The sequence below is a fragment of the Malaclemys terrapin genome, chromosome 1 (assembly GCF_027887155.1).
Source record: "Malaclemys terrapin pileata isolate rMalTer1 chromosome 1, rMalTer1.hap1, whole genome shotgun sequence".
Classification (NCBI taxonomy): Eukaryota; Metazoa; Chordata; order Testudines; family Emydidae; genus Malaclemys; species Malaclemys terrapin.
In genome coordinates, this window is record NC_071505.1 from 300378299 (window position 1) to 300394536 (window position 16238).

Here is a 16238-nt window from a genome sequence, read left to right on the forward strand (position 1 = left end):
TTGAGCAGTTGAGATTAACTAGCATAAATACTTTTAAAAAGTGAATTTTAAGGGCTTCTGTGTATGCTGTACAGAGCATGAGCTGTACCACTTCTGGGGGAGTAACATGAGGGAGTATCCTTTGGTGGGCACCATCTCTCCCAAAAGCCCCTGGCTTCATGGAGGCGCACACACCCAACACCTTCAGGGTGAGGTAGAGATGCCTGGAGAGCCACAATGGGGCTGAGCCAAGTCCCCTCCTGTCCTCTCCACCCATCCTCTTTCCAGTGACTGGCTTACTGGAGGAAGGAGGGGCTTATCAGTCCTTGTTCACATGGGCTGCTATTATGAGTAGTACTTGCATAGGTTGTGTAAATAGCACAGTGGTTTCTCAAAAGCTTTCCTCTGTGTGTCCACCCAAAAGCCAATAAAAATATGGCCCTAAAGTTGGCCTGTGGAGAAAATGAATGGGTAACAATCACATGGAATTGACTTTGTCCTTTCTTTCTTTCCCTTTAGTTTGTTGCCCAGCCCAACTGTCAGCAGCTGCTTGCATCCCGCTGGTACGATGAGTTCCCAGGCTGGAGGAGGCGGCATTGGGCAGTGAAGATGTTGACATGTGCTGTGATTGGACTCCTTTTCCCTGTCTTCTCTGTGTGCTACCTGATCGCTCCCAAAAGCCCATTAGGGCTGTTCATCAAAAAGCCATTTATCAAATTTATCTGTCATACTGCATCGTACTTGACTTTTCTGTTTCTGTTGCTCCTTGCCTCTCAGCACATCGACAGGTCGGACTTGAACATGCAGGGGCCACCTCCAACCGTTGTCGAGTGGATGATATTACCGTGGGTCCTGGGTAAATGTATTACTAAAGAAAATATTGTGGAAAATGTTAAATTCAGACATATTTTGTGAAGATTATTGAAGGAGGAATACACAGTGGAATATTCCATCACAGAATAGACCAGTAGGCCATCTAATCTAGTATTTGGGGACTGTAGCAGATAATTCAGAGGAAAGTTAAAAAAAGCCAGCCTGTTTCTGGCCAATTATAATTCTATACCATGGTAGGGGCAACGGGGTAAGATTCAAGGGATTTTCTTTCTGACCTCAGCTGATGATTAATGTATGCCCCGTAGCATGAGAATTGATAACTTTGTGATTTCTATCCACTGTAGTGCAGATTTATATAAATTACCAATTTGAAATTTACTAGATGCTTCACTTTAGAAAAAGACTATTTACATCTCTTATCTTTCAATTTAGAGTCCCTATCTAAAAAAAGATATACTGGCACTAGAAAAGGTTCAGAAAAGGGCAACTAAAATGATTAGGGGGTTGGGACAGGTCCCATATGAGGAGAGATTAAAGAGGCTAGGACTCTTCAGCTTGGAAAAGAGGAGACTAAGGGGGGATATGATAGAGGTATATAAAATCATGAGTGATGTGGAGAAAGTGGATAAGGAAAAGTTATTTACTTATTCCCATAATACAAGAACTAGTGGTCACCAAATGAAATTAATAGGCAGCAGGTTTAAAACAAATACAAGGAAGTTCTTCTTCACGAGCGCATAGTCAACTTGTGGAACTCCTTACCTGAGGAGGTTGTGAAGGCTAGGATTATAACAGCGTTTAAAAGAGAACTGGATAAATTCATGGTGGTTAAGTCCATTAATGGCTATTAGCCAGGACGGGTAAGGAATGGTGTCCCTAGCCTCTGTTTGTCAGAGGATGGAGATGGATGGCAGGAGAGAGATCACTTGATCATTGCCTGTTGGTCCACTCCCTCAGGGGCACCTGGCATTGGCCACTGTCAGTAGACAAAAAGAAGAACAGGAGTACTTGTGGCACTGTTCTTCTTTTTGCGGATACAGACTAACACGGCTGTTACTCTGAAACTTGTCAGTAGACAGGATACTGGGCTAGATGGACCTTTGGTCTGACCAGGTACAGCCGTTCTTATGTTCTTATGTTTAACATTTTATTTAATACTTGATAAATACTAGATAAGGTCATGGAGGATAGGTCCATCTATTAGCCAGCATGGGCAGGAATGGTGTCCCTAGCCTCTGTTTGCCAGAAGCTGGGAATGAGCAACAGGGGATGGATCACCTCACGATTACCTGTTCTGTTCATTCCCTCTGGGGCACCTGGCACTAGCCACTGTCAGAAGACAGGATACTGGGCTAGATGGACCTTTGATCTGACCCAGTAGGGCCATTCTTATGTTCTTGTTTTTAGCTGTAAGGATGTTCTGTGACAGAGAACAAGACAGTTTGTAGTACTCGCAGAACTTATAGTCTCAGAGTGTGTTGTTGCTAATTTTAAACATTTGCACAGGTCACAGCCATATTTCACAAATAATGAAGGGTGCATAAATTATAATTAGTGCTGGTCAGAATTTTCCAATAAGCTTTTAAATCCAAAACAGACTTTTTTCAAACATGTTTTTTTTTTTTTCTGTGAAAAATTGACTAGGGCTAGTTAACAAATTTCAGTCAAAACATTTTGCCATCAGAAAATGGGGTGTTGTTAAAGTCAAAAGTTTCCACGGTGGGGAATAGGGGGGCAGGAATGATTTCTGCTGAATTTTCTGTCAGGAAAATCAAAAGTAAATGTTTTTGCCTGGGTTCACCTAAAACAAAATATTTTGTTTGGGTCACCGGATTGTTAACCTCTGTGTCTGCCTGAGTGGGTGCAGTGCCTCATGGGGGCTGTAGTTCCAGTTCCCTCATGTCCCCATCCTCGCCTTTAGCCCCTCCTCACTAGCCACACTACATCTGCCAGGATGTACTGTGGTCTCTGCTTTATTTTGGTTCAATTTAAAATTATTCCTAAACAAATCAGGCTAATCTACAATAAACCTGGTTTAAACCAATATAGGAGAGTCCACACAGAGGTTCACACAGGTTCATTACATTGGTTTAAAATCGCAACTTTAGTTAAACTGGTGCTACTGTCCAGTGTTAGTAAGGCTACACACAGATCCTTCCTCACAGTAGGCCCCTGACTTTCTTTCCATCCTCACAGTTCTCTATGAAGCTATTGCACTGAACACCTCCACAACCCTTCCTAGACTCCCTGATCTGTTAGCTTCAAAGGAAAATGGTGATGCATTTTATATTTTTGGCCCAAATTGGGAAGGCTCCAGACGTTGTTGACATTTAGGATATGTCTACATGGCCCTGCAGTTCGGCCTATGTGGGTGTGAATTTCAGCATGGGCTGGTGTGCTGCGCTGTAACTCCCCCGTGTGGAAACTGGTTTCAGAGTAGCAGCCGGGGGGAGGGCGGCAAGCTCCGCTCTCCCCGGCGGTCGGAGTGCCGGGGGGAGGGCGGCGAGCCCGCCGGGGCTCCGCTCTCCCCAGCGGCCGGAGCGCCGCGGGGAGGGCGGCGAGCCCTGTCGCAGCCCCGCTCTCCCCGGCGGCCAGAGCGCCACGCCGCCCCTCTCCAGGTGCCGCCCCAAGCACAAGCTTGGTGGGCTGGTGCCTGGAGCCAGCCCTGACTGCAAGAGAATATAAAAAGCTGCTGAATGACCCACCCCAGCTGTGGATGTACTCCAGAGACTTGTTTTTTTTTTCTCTTACTTATGCTCTAATAAATTTGTTAGTCTCTAAGGTGCCACAAGTACTCCTGTTCTTTTTTCGTGTGGAAACTGTGGGTGCAACCTAGATACCTTTTAGTTTGCACCTGCAGCATCCACATGGGATAGTTACTGTGCAGCATGATAGTGCGCGCTGCAATGCACATCCACAAGGTTCAAACTGTGGATCCATATAGACAAATCCTCAGAATGCAGCTAGATAGTGCCTGACCACTCATGGAGGGGAATGAGAAGGGACTGTTCCTTCTGTCTCCGACACTCCCCAGCAGCAGGGATGCATGTCCAAAGGAAGAGTGCAACATGCACAGACTCCTGCATGCTGATATGCTCTGAGAGGGATTGTGCTTTGTGAGGTATGTTGCTTTCTGGAGTTTGCCCTGGGGACGGGGTCACACAGCTTCCCTCAGTTCCCGGCACTGGGCCACACCTCAGTGCCACAGCTGAGCTCCAAGATTTATTGTCCTTTGTTTGATAAATCTTGTTTTTAATCTAAAAAGACGCCAAAATATAGCTATTGTTTTTGCCAAGAAATTAATCAGTCTGTCGGGCTGGTTAGAGTTACTAATCATATTGACGAGCCAAGCTAATGTCAGGATTTGGGATTCATTTTTTTTAAAATCTTTTCTAATTAGTTATTACAGTTTTTGTATTAACATGAAACAAACAAACAGAACCCAGTGGACCAAGTACCGATCCTGTTGCGCTGGCACATTCCTTCCTTTCAGATAGAGACTCCTATCTTGAGCAGGGAGCCTTCCTCAGCTACCCTGCAGCTGCTCAGCTCCGGCCTAGCAATGCCAGTCTGCAGTTTTCCAGTATCACAATGCCAGGAGGGCACAGTACCCCCTCTCCCCAATATCCCTGGATTGGGGGATAATCATCATCATCATCATCAATAGTTAGCTGTTATATAGCTCTAAAATGCTTTAAAATGGATAGTATCATTATCCCAGTTTGACATGTGGGTAGGTAAATTATACATTTCTGCTTACTGGATGCAGATACATTTTGAAGCATAAACTGAACTTATGTAGCTCTAGGGTAAAAGTCCTATTTTAAAACTGGCAACGTAACTAACTAATCCCCTTTCCCAAAGCAAAGGTTATCCTGGAGCAGCTACAACAGAGCTCAAGGCTATTAACTTTTTTAAACAGTAGACTCATGTTTCTTTCTCCTTGTTAGGGCAGTTCTGAATGTAATTTACATTTTAATGTTACCTTTCTTACTGTGAGTACAGACAAATGGAAGATATACATATTCCTGACTTATCTTCAGTATGGATCTCATAATAGGGGGGAGGGATAACTCAGTGGTTTGAGCATTGGCCTGCTAAACCCAGGGTTGTGAGTTCAATCCTTGAGGGGGCCACTTAGGGATCTGGGGCAAAATCAGTACTTGGTCCTGCTAGTGAAGGCAGGGGGCTGGACATGATGACCTTTCAAGGTCCCTTCCAGTTCTAGGAGATTGGGTATCTCCATTAATTTATAATTTATTTATTTATAATTTAATATATATGGCTCCATGATTTAATACTTAGGAAGCATTAAAATTGTCCATAATTATCTAAATTCTATAAAGATCAAACATTAATTACCATTTTCCTACTAGTATGTAAGAGTCAATGTGTATAATTAACACATGTTAAGAGTCCTTAGAATAGGAAACTCAGTGGAAGAACCTGTATCAGGCTACTTACTCAAAGAAACAGTTAATTTTATAAGAAAAAAAGATCAGTTAAGAAAGTTTCTTCATTCATTTTTTTTGTTTTAGACAATTTACTTGATTGTACACGTTATATTACAATACCTGGTGATTATCTCTGCAGTAATAAAAGTCAGTATAACTAGGACTAAGGGAATAAAACTAAAAAAGAAGAACATTTAGGCTTAATATCTGGATAAACTTCCTGACAGTGAGATCTATTCGTTTGTGGAATGGCCTCCCAATTGAAGTGGTGGAATTTCTATCTAAACAAGACTAAAGGTACAATAGGGAGAAATCCTTCACTGCCAGGGAAACTGTATTATTTTTAAGGCTATGTTTTAGTCACGGGCATTTTTAGTAAAAGTCATGGGTAGGAAATAAAAATTCACAGCCCATGACCTGTCCGTGACTTGTACTATATACCTGACTAATCTTGGGAGTACTGCAGGTGCTTGAGGGGGTGCAGGCGCTGAGGGGGCAGCCCGGTGAGCTGCACAGGTGCTCGGGGAGGGAGTCTGGGGGCACTGCGGGTGCTGTGCTGGGAGGAGCCCAGAACCCCCTCTGGTGCTAGGGTTGGCGGGGCTGGCAGGCTCCCTATCCAGCTTCTCGGAAGTGGTGACATATCCCTCCCTAAGCTCCTAACTCCATGAGTTCCCATTGGCTGGGAACCATGGGAGCTAGGAGCTGAGGGAAGGACATGTTGCCACTTCCGGGGAGACCACCCTCAGGAAAGCGCCGGCCAGAGCCCTCCTCCTCTCCGCACCTGAACCCCCAGCCCTGAGCCCCCACCTAAACTCCTGCTGTTGCTGGGGGTGGGGGGTGTCCCGAGACTGCCCCAGCAGCGGCTGGTGTGACTGGCCCAGTCACGGAGATCACAGAAAGTCACGGAATCCATGACTTCCATGACCTCCGTGACAAACTTGCAGCCTTAATTATTAGTAGTTATTAATTGGCATCCTGAAGGTTGCTAGTTGTTTTCACAGGAAAAATAAAAAGACATCATCCCTGCCCTGAAGACCTTACCACCATTGAGGCAATGAGCAAGAGTAAGTTGGAATGAGCAAGAGCAATAAACAATAGAAGTGAGGGAGTGAGACAGACCAATCTTTTTCATCACTAGATTCGTAGATTCCAAGGCCACAAGGGACCATTGTGATCATCTAGTCTGACCTCCTTGTATAACACAGGCCAGAGAACTTTCCCAAAAAATTATCCATGCCATCACTAGATTCTGTGTGATTGCCCTAATTGCCCCTCTGCACTATGCCAGCAATGTAAAGGGGGTGAAACCAGGCAGAAACAACTCTCTCCTGAAATGTCTCTGGTGTAAGGGGCTTCCCTAACCAACATACAGCTGCCAAACCAGCACTACAGGAGCCCAAATCACAGCCCCTGATGTAGAGGACAAGTCAGAGGAGAGATGATACATGACTGGATCAATGCTGCAGTCACTATTCTCAGCTGACAGACAACCCATAGGGGGCCATTGCAGTCAATGTTTTGAGTTTAGAGCAGCCCTGAGGCTGCTCTAATTTATGTCAGACCTCCAGATAACTCAAGAATAGGGTGACAACAAAGTTGGCTTAAGCCATCTTTTTCTTTCCCGCTCCAGTCTTGCCCTTAGCACAGGAATGGAGGAATAGACAATCAGGACATTCACTTCTATGAATTCTATAGTCAATAGCTGTGTTCTAATAAACTCATTGGTGTTTTCCCCAGTCTGTTCTGTGGGGATGTAGCAAATGGCAATGGGATCTTGATATCATAGTAGTATTAGGTTGGTGTGCATATACTGTTCTTCAGGTGGCTGTCTTTTTTCTGGACCATTCTGCAAGTGACTTAGAGGACATAACAACAAGAGAGAAAGTTTCTCTGACAAAAAAACATCACTGCATTGATAGGGCTCACTTACTGTAGTTGTGCTAGATTGCTGGGGGAAAGAGTGAACAAGAGTGTCAGAAAAAGAAGATGGGGAACCTCTATGAGAGGAAAATTCTTAAGAAGAATAATTTGGGTTCTTATAACTTTATTATTAGTAGTAGTATTCAGATTGTAGAATTTTCCAGGTTGGGTCCATCTCACGTTCTTGAAAGGGCATGGAAAATTCCTATTTTTCTGTTGTTAATTTTCATGTTTCCATAACACTTTTAATATTTCAGTGTGGGTTTGTTTGGATAAATTGAGTGTGTATTTCTATGGTCTTCTCTAGAATATTCAGCTTAATAAGGCTCTGGATAGTATTAAATGTAAAAAGAACAGGGATTTAGTGGCTTTTTTTTAACAATTTGTTTCCATGCCTTGTTCTTTCTGTCAGATTGTTTGATACAGGTTATTAGAGAGTGAGAACCTCTAGGAAAGGAGGAGGCTTGTAAATGGTGCAAAATACACAACTTCATGGCTGAAGAAATTCTAGGTGGGATGAGTTCGATAGTATAGTCTTGTTGAGCATTGAGAGCAAAGTGTATTTGAATCAAGAGGTGGTGCTATCCCACCGGGGGCCCCTAAGCCAGAGTATCTTTGGGTCCCCTCTTACTGACCCCTTAAATATAATAATTGCATTATTTCTGCAAATCAAAAAATATACCAACACAATATATAATAATACACTTGTTAAGTCCATGTTAAATACGATGAATGGTATTTTGGTAATGGTAAACACTAAACTGGGGCACCCTTGAGCTGTTTGGGGCAATTGCTTAGTCTGCTTATATCTAGCAACACTACAAATGGATATGCAAAAGTTCAGTATGAACTGTTTATAGATGTGACATTAACAGGGGAATCATTACCAGCAACCGGTCAGGAAAGAAGCATAAAACATTGATCAGCAGGTACTGGAAACTGGGTTGTTAGAGGGAGCAGAGATAAAGGGTGATGTGGCCACCCAGATGAAATAACACACACCCAGATGGAGACAAAGGAAGCATGGTGGAGGAAAATGAACACTTACATTGTGGAACAGATCTCTGTCCAAGAAGATTCAATGAATACATATGATATCTGTGAGCTAAGAGAGTAAGTTAAGCATAAATTATGTGACCTTCGGAACCACTGTAACCCAGGGCTCAAAAATGAGAGGGAACGAAATCCTGTTTTTTCAAATAATGTTATTCGTTTCCTTTGTTCTGCATATTAAGGTTGCCCAAACACTTTCCATTATAAGACCCTGCTTCCAGTTGCTTATACATTTGCCAAACTATAACTGTTTGGGCTACAATTTTCTTTGCAGGGTGTGAGCTAAAATGGTCGAGCCATTTTCAAGAATAGAGGGTAGAAAAAAATGGTTTTGCCCATGTTAAAAACTTGGGCATTTTATGTCCCCCCATATTTTGCAGTAGCAAATGGATGATGCTAACTGAATGAGCAGGTATTCAATATTTTTTTATCTCTTTATTGTTCAGTGCTTGACCCTAGGCCTTTTTTACTGCACACCGTTCAAGCCCTTCTCTGAAGGAAGAATTATTAATTTCCTCATGGGCTTTTCTATGATGCGCATAACTATAGCATCTGATATATAATGTAATGTATGAATAGAAAGCTCAGAAAATAAAGGTAGTTCTTTTAATTAACAATGACCTTCTGAGCCTTGAGTTTTACATAGCCTTTTATCAGTTATGACTGACTTCCATCCCAATGGCAATGGCTTAGAATTACAAACACTCTATTTTTACAAGATAATATAAAAGGTTATAGCATCCAGGCGACCATTTATCCCAATCTGCTGTTTTACTGTAGCCAGAACACTTTATTGATGGAGTCAGTATTTGGCAAGACAGTACATAATACCTGGAGCTTGGTCATATTTTTAAGCAAGCAAGTGCCATCATTGGTGTTATTCCAAAACTGAAATCCTTTTATCTGTTAAAGTAACAAAATGTGCAGCTTAGAGGACTATTCAAATGATTTGTTCTAGTACACATAAAACTACTACTGAAAAGGTTAATATAGTTCATAATGGTGACTCATTCTATCACCACTATAGAACTATGGATTCATGCAAAAAAGATTTTGAAAAAATATAGGACAATTTAAAATTCAAATATGACTATGTATTCAGTTTAACAATGAGATTAAGTACCTACTGATTTTCAGAACTGCTACGGTGACTTGGGAGCTCAAGTTTAATTGAAAATAAACAGTATTTGTGCTCCTAAATCACTTGGGCCCTGCACCTCAAAGGTATTTAGGCACCTAACTCCCATTGATCCTTTGAGTATCTGAGCCTTAGGCTCTTTTGAAAATCCCACTCTTAATTGATAAATATTCTAGATTAATATCTCCATTAAATTGCTATACCGGCACTGAAGCACGGCAATTACTAATTAGAGTAACAAAAAGTGTACAAATTAATTAGTATAGGATTGTAGCATGAACTGTTGGGCTAGATGTTAACATGTATAAAATTAAGGATCTTTTAGGTAATATAGATATAACCCCAGGTTTACCCTTTTTATCCCCTGTAGAATCTTGTGAAAGCAAGAAAATAATTTGTACATTAAATAAACATAATAACTGTTGGCATATTAAAGCCATAAGCAATGCCAATGAAACCTTAAAATATTATAAAACAAATTCCGCAAGATTTATACCTCACATTGAGTGCAGGACATATTTTATTTTCATTGCTATATACAGACTCCTGTGCAGAATATATCTGAGAGCATGGAAGCATATCCGAATATCCTATTTGCTGAGCATGAGTCAACAGCAGCACGGTGCAAAAATATTGAGTTTGCTTCACTATATTTTTTGCAATAATTCCAGTATTTCTCTATTTGTTACACTGGAGACATTGTTATATGTAAAAAATATTTTCCAATTCTGCCTTCATAAAATTAAGAGCCTTCATTAACTTGTTCCTGCCACAAACTAACCATTTCCAAAGAAAAAAACAGTATTTTTAAAATTAAAATCTAGCCTGCATCTGAATTTCTCAAGTCAAAGCAAAACAATTTCTACTACTTTTTTCCTGTTTTTCCCTCCTAGAGTAAGACTTTTGAATACAACACAATTCAATCTATATAGTGGGGAAATATGTTTTCATGTCTGTTTCGGTTCCACTTGGATACAATTAAATAGATAGATGGATGGATGATTTAAATAGTAGCTAGATGTTGTCATGAATTTTAGCTATATTCAGCAACCAGTTAATTCACAGCTTGATCCTGTGAGGTGCTGAGGACCCTGACTGCCATTGAGGCCAGTGGGAATTAAGGGTGTGCAGTACTTTGCAGGATTCATCCTTCATTGCCTTTTGCCTGTAAGAGGTCCATAATCTCCCGGAGTCTAATTAGGTACCTAAATATAAATGAAGGGTCTGAATTTTAAGGAAGGTTTGGAAATGTTGGCAAATAATAACCATTCATTCACCCTGGCATAAGTGTACAGGAAGAACTTATTTACACAGCTCATTACCAACAAGAGGCTGGCACAGCTAGCACCTGCAGACGTCTTCTCCTCCCTGGATTGTAAACTACTCAACCACTGAAACTGAGATTTAGACAGAAAATCAAAAGAAAGCAGCTGAGGATGTCAAACAATGAAAAGGAATAAAGCAATTACTGTCTGTTCAATAGGTCTATTCAATTAGAGTCCTCAGGGTAGTTTAATAAAAGACTCTGTAGCCTCTATGGCACAAGTTGTTTTCTTTATTAACCTGCAGAAACTTACTCAGATACTGTTTTGTTTTTTTTTTGTTTTTGGTTATTACTGGCGTCTCATATATCCTGCAGAGTCTAAATAAGTTAATAACCACCAAATGCACTGCACACAGAGGGCCTTTGCAAGAGTCTGATCAAAGAATACTTTCAAAAACATCCAGGACCAGTTTTTTAAAGGTCTCCAGGTATCTGAAAATGCAGATAGATTTCTAGTGGGATTCTCAAAAGTGCCAAGGCACCTAATTAATTGGTACTTTTGAGAATCCCATAGAAATCTATCTGTATCTTCAGGCATCTAAATATCTTTAAAAACTGGCCCCTAGTGACTTAGGAGTCTATGTCAAAATAAACATAAAAATTGATGCCTTTTATATATTCAAGACCATGAAAACTACATTTAACCCACAGAGGCACCTCCTAGTTCACAGGATCCCAAGATGGGTAAACCTGAAAAGGTTTGGCTGTTCATTTCAGACAAACCCAAAGGTTCCTAGAACATTTGGCCATACCAGATTGAGCTGAAATTTCACAAGATATTCAGTGTTATTGCTTCCGGTCTGTCAGAAAAACTGTGAAACCATCATATCATGTATTATTTCTTTGCCAGAGCCTTGAACTGCAGTGGCATGACAAAATGAGAGGAAAAAAATGGAACATAATTAAAGTAAGATAGATGTACTAAGTTACATCTCATTACAGCTACCACTATAGTTATCAACAACAATGCATATGTGTTTGATAGTAACATTTGGGCAAAGTATCAGAGGGGTAGCCGTGTTAGTCTGAATCTGTAAAAAGCAACAGAGGGTCCTGTGGCACCTTTGAGACTAACAGAAGTATTGGGAGCATAAGCTTTCGTGGGTAAGAACCTCACTTCTTCAGATGCAAGTAATGGAAATCTCTAGAGGCAGGACTTTCAATGTATTTTTAATGTAACTACTATATAGATACATGGTTTTGGAAAATGCCGGAGTACAGAAAATGGCAGGATTATTATTCTTATTTTATTTATGTAATTATTTAAGAGACGATCCCCTTGTAACGGGCACAAGTGTGCCCCTTTATCTTCTGCCATTTCTGCACCCACAAATCAGCCAGAGACCTCTGCTTTGGTGCAATCACCCATGCTCTTTATTTAGAGTACAAGTTCCCCCCATTTGTAGCTACAGACAGTGTCAGGCAAACAGCCTCAGGGACTTCTAGCTTCTGCAGCCAGCAGGGGAGAGCAGCCTCTAACTCCCTGACTCCTCCCTTTCCTCTCCCCTGGCTTCCTTCCTGCCAGCCTCTATGTAGCCCCTGGATAACAAGGCCGGCAGCTGTTCCCCGTTTGCCACTTAGGCCTAGGCTTACTCAGCCAGCTCAAGTTCCCCTTTCCTGATTGGAGCTGGTGTGACCAAGGTCTGGCTCAGGGTTTTCTAGCCAGCACCCTGTCACACACCTCCCCCCTTATGAACCACCAGGTTTGTCCTTCCTCAGCCTCTCCACCCCTGTCTGGTGGGGTTCATCCAGGGAAGCCTCTCCCCCTCTTTCGGGCAATCACCGGCGTCATCTCCTGGAGGCTCCTTCATCCCCCACCCGCAAAAAAGTAGATTGGTCCAGGGGTGGATGACCCCATAGCTCTGCCACCACCCACAGGTCCTCACACCAATCGCACCCCAGCAGGTGTCCCTTCTCCTTTATCCCCTTTTCTTCTGGTAGGGAGTCGAGGCCAATCCTGACCTCCTGCTGGAAACCCCAGGCCTCAGGTTCCCCCAAACCACCAAGCAGGGTCCCCGTTTCTTCTCCTGGGAGCTGTGTTGTGGGGAGCTCCAGTTGTCTCTCTCCTCCCTCTAAGGGGCTTGGGCTGGCCTTCTCTCCACACCTCCTTCCTTCTGTCTACCCTATCCGGGCTCTGATGTCTAGGGTTCTCATGTTCATTACCCCGAGGACCTGGCTCCTCTTCCTCCCTGAGGCTTTTCAGTCTAGGGGTCCCCATCCCCTTCTTCTGGGAACCTTTCCTTCTCCCTCCAGGGGGAGGGCCCCAGTCTGTACCTAACACAATGGGGTATGGTAAACGCTCCTCTACCCCGACCAACTACTGAAGGCAGTAGTTGAACTTGGCATGTCAGAGATTCACTGTTGCAAATCTTGCATCTTACTTCTCATTAGTTGATGTTGTGCAAAGCAACATAGCAACAGAGTGGCTGGCCAATTGTGGGAAAGGTGAGAACCAGCATCTGAATGGGATCCACAGATATTTTTTTAAAAGCAGAAGTACTTTTACTAGTTCAAAATATTGTTTCTCTTGCTTTTTTCCACCAGTCCTGACATTACATTACAATGAGGCATTAGCCATGACTTTGAGAATCCTGGAATATATTTATAAACAACAGAAGGCAGTTTTCCAAATGTTTGTGTTGTGGAGACAGGATAACATTTTCATCTCTCCACAGACACTTGAGAATCAGTTTTATTTTATAATCATTCTAGATTTGCTTTCTAGAAGGGGATTTAACCAAGATGCATCTGATTATTTTTGTCAATTTATATATCATCACTTTGTAATTGATTAATTGTTTTAATGGGAAATGGGGGGAAAAGTGTTGTTTAAAAGTAAAATTTATGGTGAATGATTTAGGAGATTCATTGATAATGGGGTCAAGTATCAGAGGGGTAGCCGTGTTAGTCTGAATCTGTAAAAAGCAACAGAGGGTCCTGTGGCACCTTTAAGACTAACATCTGAAGTTGTGAGGTTCTTACCCACAAAAACTTATGCTCCCAATACTTCTGTTAGTCGTAAAGGTGCCACAGGACCCTCTGTTGCTTTTTATTGATAATGGGATTAATCATCAGTGACCAAAATTTTTTATAATCTGACAGGTGTTTGGGAGTTTATGTGAAAGGAGATTTTGGTCTCAACCCAAATCTTAGTGGATGGATATCTTCATCACCCTAAACATTGCAACATTTCATACCCTAATTAATTGGCACTCTCACCAGAGACTGAACTACCCTTTCCCCAGTAGAGTCACATTGGTGAGGCAGTGCAAGGAAACCTGTATTGCTAATGCCTGTGCTGTTTGTATTTGGTAGATAAAAACTGATACCAGTATTTTTTTAATTTTATTTTAAAAACAAGTATCAAAATAACCAAATGTCCTCTCTTAAAATTAAGTTGAATCTAGTTTTTTAAAGAGCTATTTGATTTTTTTTTTAAACTGTGTTCAGTGGAAAAATGGCCTTTCAAAGATGAAAATTTTCTTAGGAAATTTTTTTTTCCTTTGAATATTTTTTTTCAGTTTTTCAATGAAAAATGAAAACTACACATATTTTGATTTTCTGGAAACTGAATTGTTTTAAGTGTTTCAGTAAACTTTTTTGGTGAATTTTTTTAATTTCAGACAACAAAATCCCCAATTTTTCTAAACCTGAATTTTTTACAAAAATCTGATTTTTCCCACCAAAACAACAAAATAGTGTTTTTTGAAAAAAAAAAAAAAAAAATTCAGTTTTTAAATTTCTTTTTTTTTTTTGTCAACAAACTTTTTAAAAAAATTTCCAATATTGACCAGCTCTGGTTTTATACATTATAATTCTCAAGTTGGATTCAAGACACAGTCCCATTCACCAGTTTTCTGTTATAGTGGTAAGCAGCCTAGCTTTGGGTCTCCACTGTATCTGCTGTCTTCTATTGAATTGCATACAGCTTGTAGTGTTCCTTTCCTGGCTTGCAATCCACTTAGACAAATGTTTCATCTAATGCGTGTTCATCATTTCAGCATATATTTGCGGTGCCCAACCTCTTTCAGCTTTCTATCTTTATGCTCCAGCATCAGATTATAAAGATGGCAGACAAGAGTTTAAAAGCCAAGCTCTTTATAGGCCCTCTTGAAAGCATTTCTGCCCTAAGAATGCTGTTATGAGACCTGCATTTCACAATTAAAGAGACTATTTGCAATTTCATGATCATTTTCTGAAACCTAGGCAGTGCTTAGAACAATGGTTTCTGTAATATGGCTGCTTTCTGCCCATAAACTCATAAAACTGAAGAAAATGCTAGCTATTTTTAATTTTTTTTATGAACAGTCTGGACATAGTTCTGTTGTAGTTTAGATAATGCTTTGAAAGCATTTGTCATTGTCTGCCAGAAAAACAGCCCCCAGCCTTTGTGAGGTTGCATCAACTCAGATCTTAGGCTGTTTGTAATGTCAAATTATTTCAGCAACGATGCTTCCATGACCACTTTATTTTAGTTCCCGTAAACTTTTGTCTTACTAATCATCCCAGTGCCATTCTGTATTGTCCTCAAGCAGTATACTAAGTGGAATGCTTAACTGAGATGAATTGGAGAAGAATTTATTTAGGTGGATATACCCATAAATCTCTAAGGCCACCTTGTGCTGGGGTCTTTCCATTTACACAATTGTCCCTATCCTTAAATCTGGTTAAATTTCCCAACAGCAAGCCAAATTCAGGGACTCTTGGTGAGGTTAGCACCTCTCCCACTCAATCCTTTGAAGAGAGGATGACTGAGTGGGAGAGTGATGCTTCCTAGGGTTATCAGGCTCCTTATTTTCTGATGTCAGGAAAAACATTACAAAACTATCTTTGGCACCAATGAAGGCAAAAGAGGCAATGCCTCCTTGGAGTTGAGTCTGACGTCTCCTCCATGTAGCCACCTTTGGTGAAAATATTGATTATGACTGAAAGGCAATACCTAATTATAGAGTTTATTGATACAAGGCTCGTTAGGCCTCTGCCTAATGTTGCTGAAAGAGATGACTAAGGAAAAGGTGATAAATAACATATTGGTATTTCCCCCAAGTGTAAATAGACTTCACTCTCCATTGCTGTCAGCCTGGCACCTTTATTGAACATTTAAATTCACTTAGAGAAGAAAGTAAAACTGAAAAATGTGAAACTTCAACTGGTATATTTAACCAAAAGACTGTACATATTTATGTAAAATGTACATTTTAAATGTATGCATCCATACATCCTCATAATATGCAAGCATTAATTCAGCACATTCTCCCGAGGGAGGCCTCTAATGATTATAGCTTTAAAGTGTCTCCACATGCCTTTTTTTGGAGCTGTTCAGTTGAGCTCACATCAGACCTCATGCAAAATTTCCCAGAGGCTTTAAATATTTCTGTATCGCTATGTCAAAAGCGATATGTGGGGAGTACACCTGAAAACTGTTCCCAGTCCATCAGGTTTAAAATGAATGTACTATGGTTTTTAATATTTCAGCTAGAAATAGTTTGCTGATGACACTAAGGATTTAAGAGATATAGGAGATTTGTTACCTACC

The 16238-nt window shown here is 41.0% G+C and overlaps 1 protein-coding gene across 2 annotated transcripts in view; it reads left to right on the top strand.

Moving 5' to 3' along the window:
- Nucleotides 1-16238, top strand: part of TRPC4 (transient receptor potential cation channel subfamily C member 4) — a 207582-nt gene that overhangs the window by 156016 nt on the left and 35328 nt on the right. For both annotated transcript variants that reach the window (XM_054015240.1, XM_054015241.1), the window contains exon 4: nt 499-835. In XM_054015240.1, coding sequence (XP_053871215.1) covers nt 499-835 — 337 coding nt within the window. The remainder of the gene's footprint in view (nt 1-498; nt 836-16238) is intronic.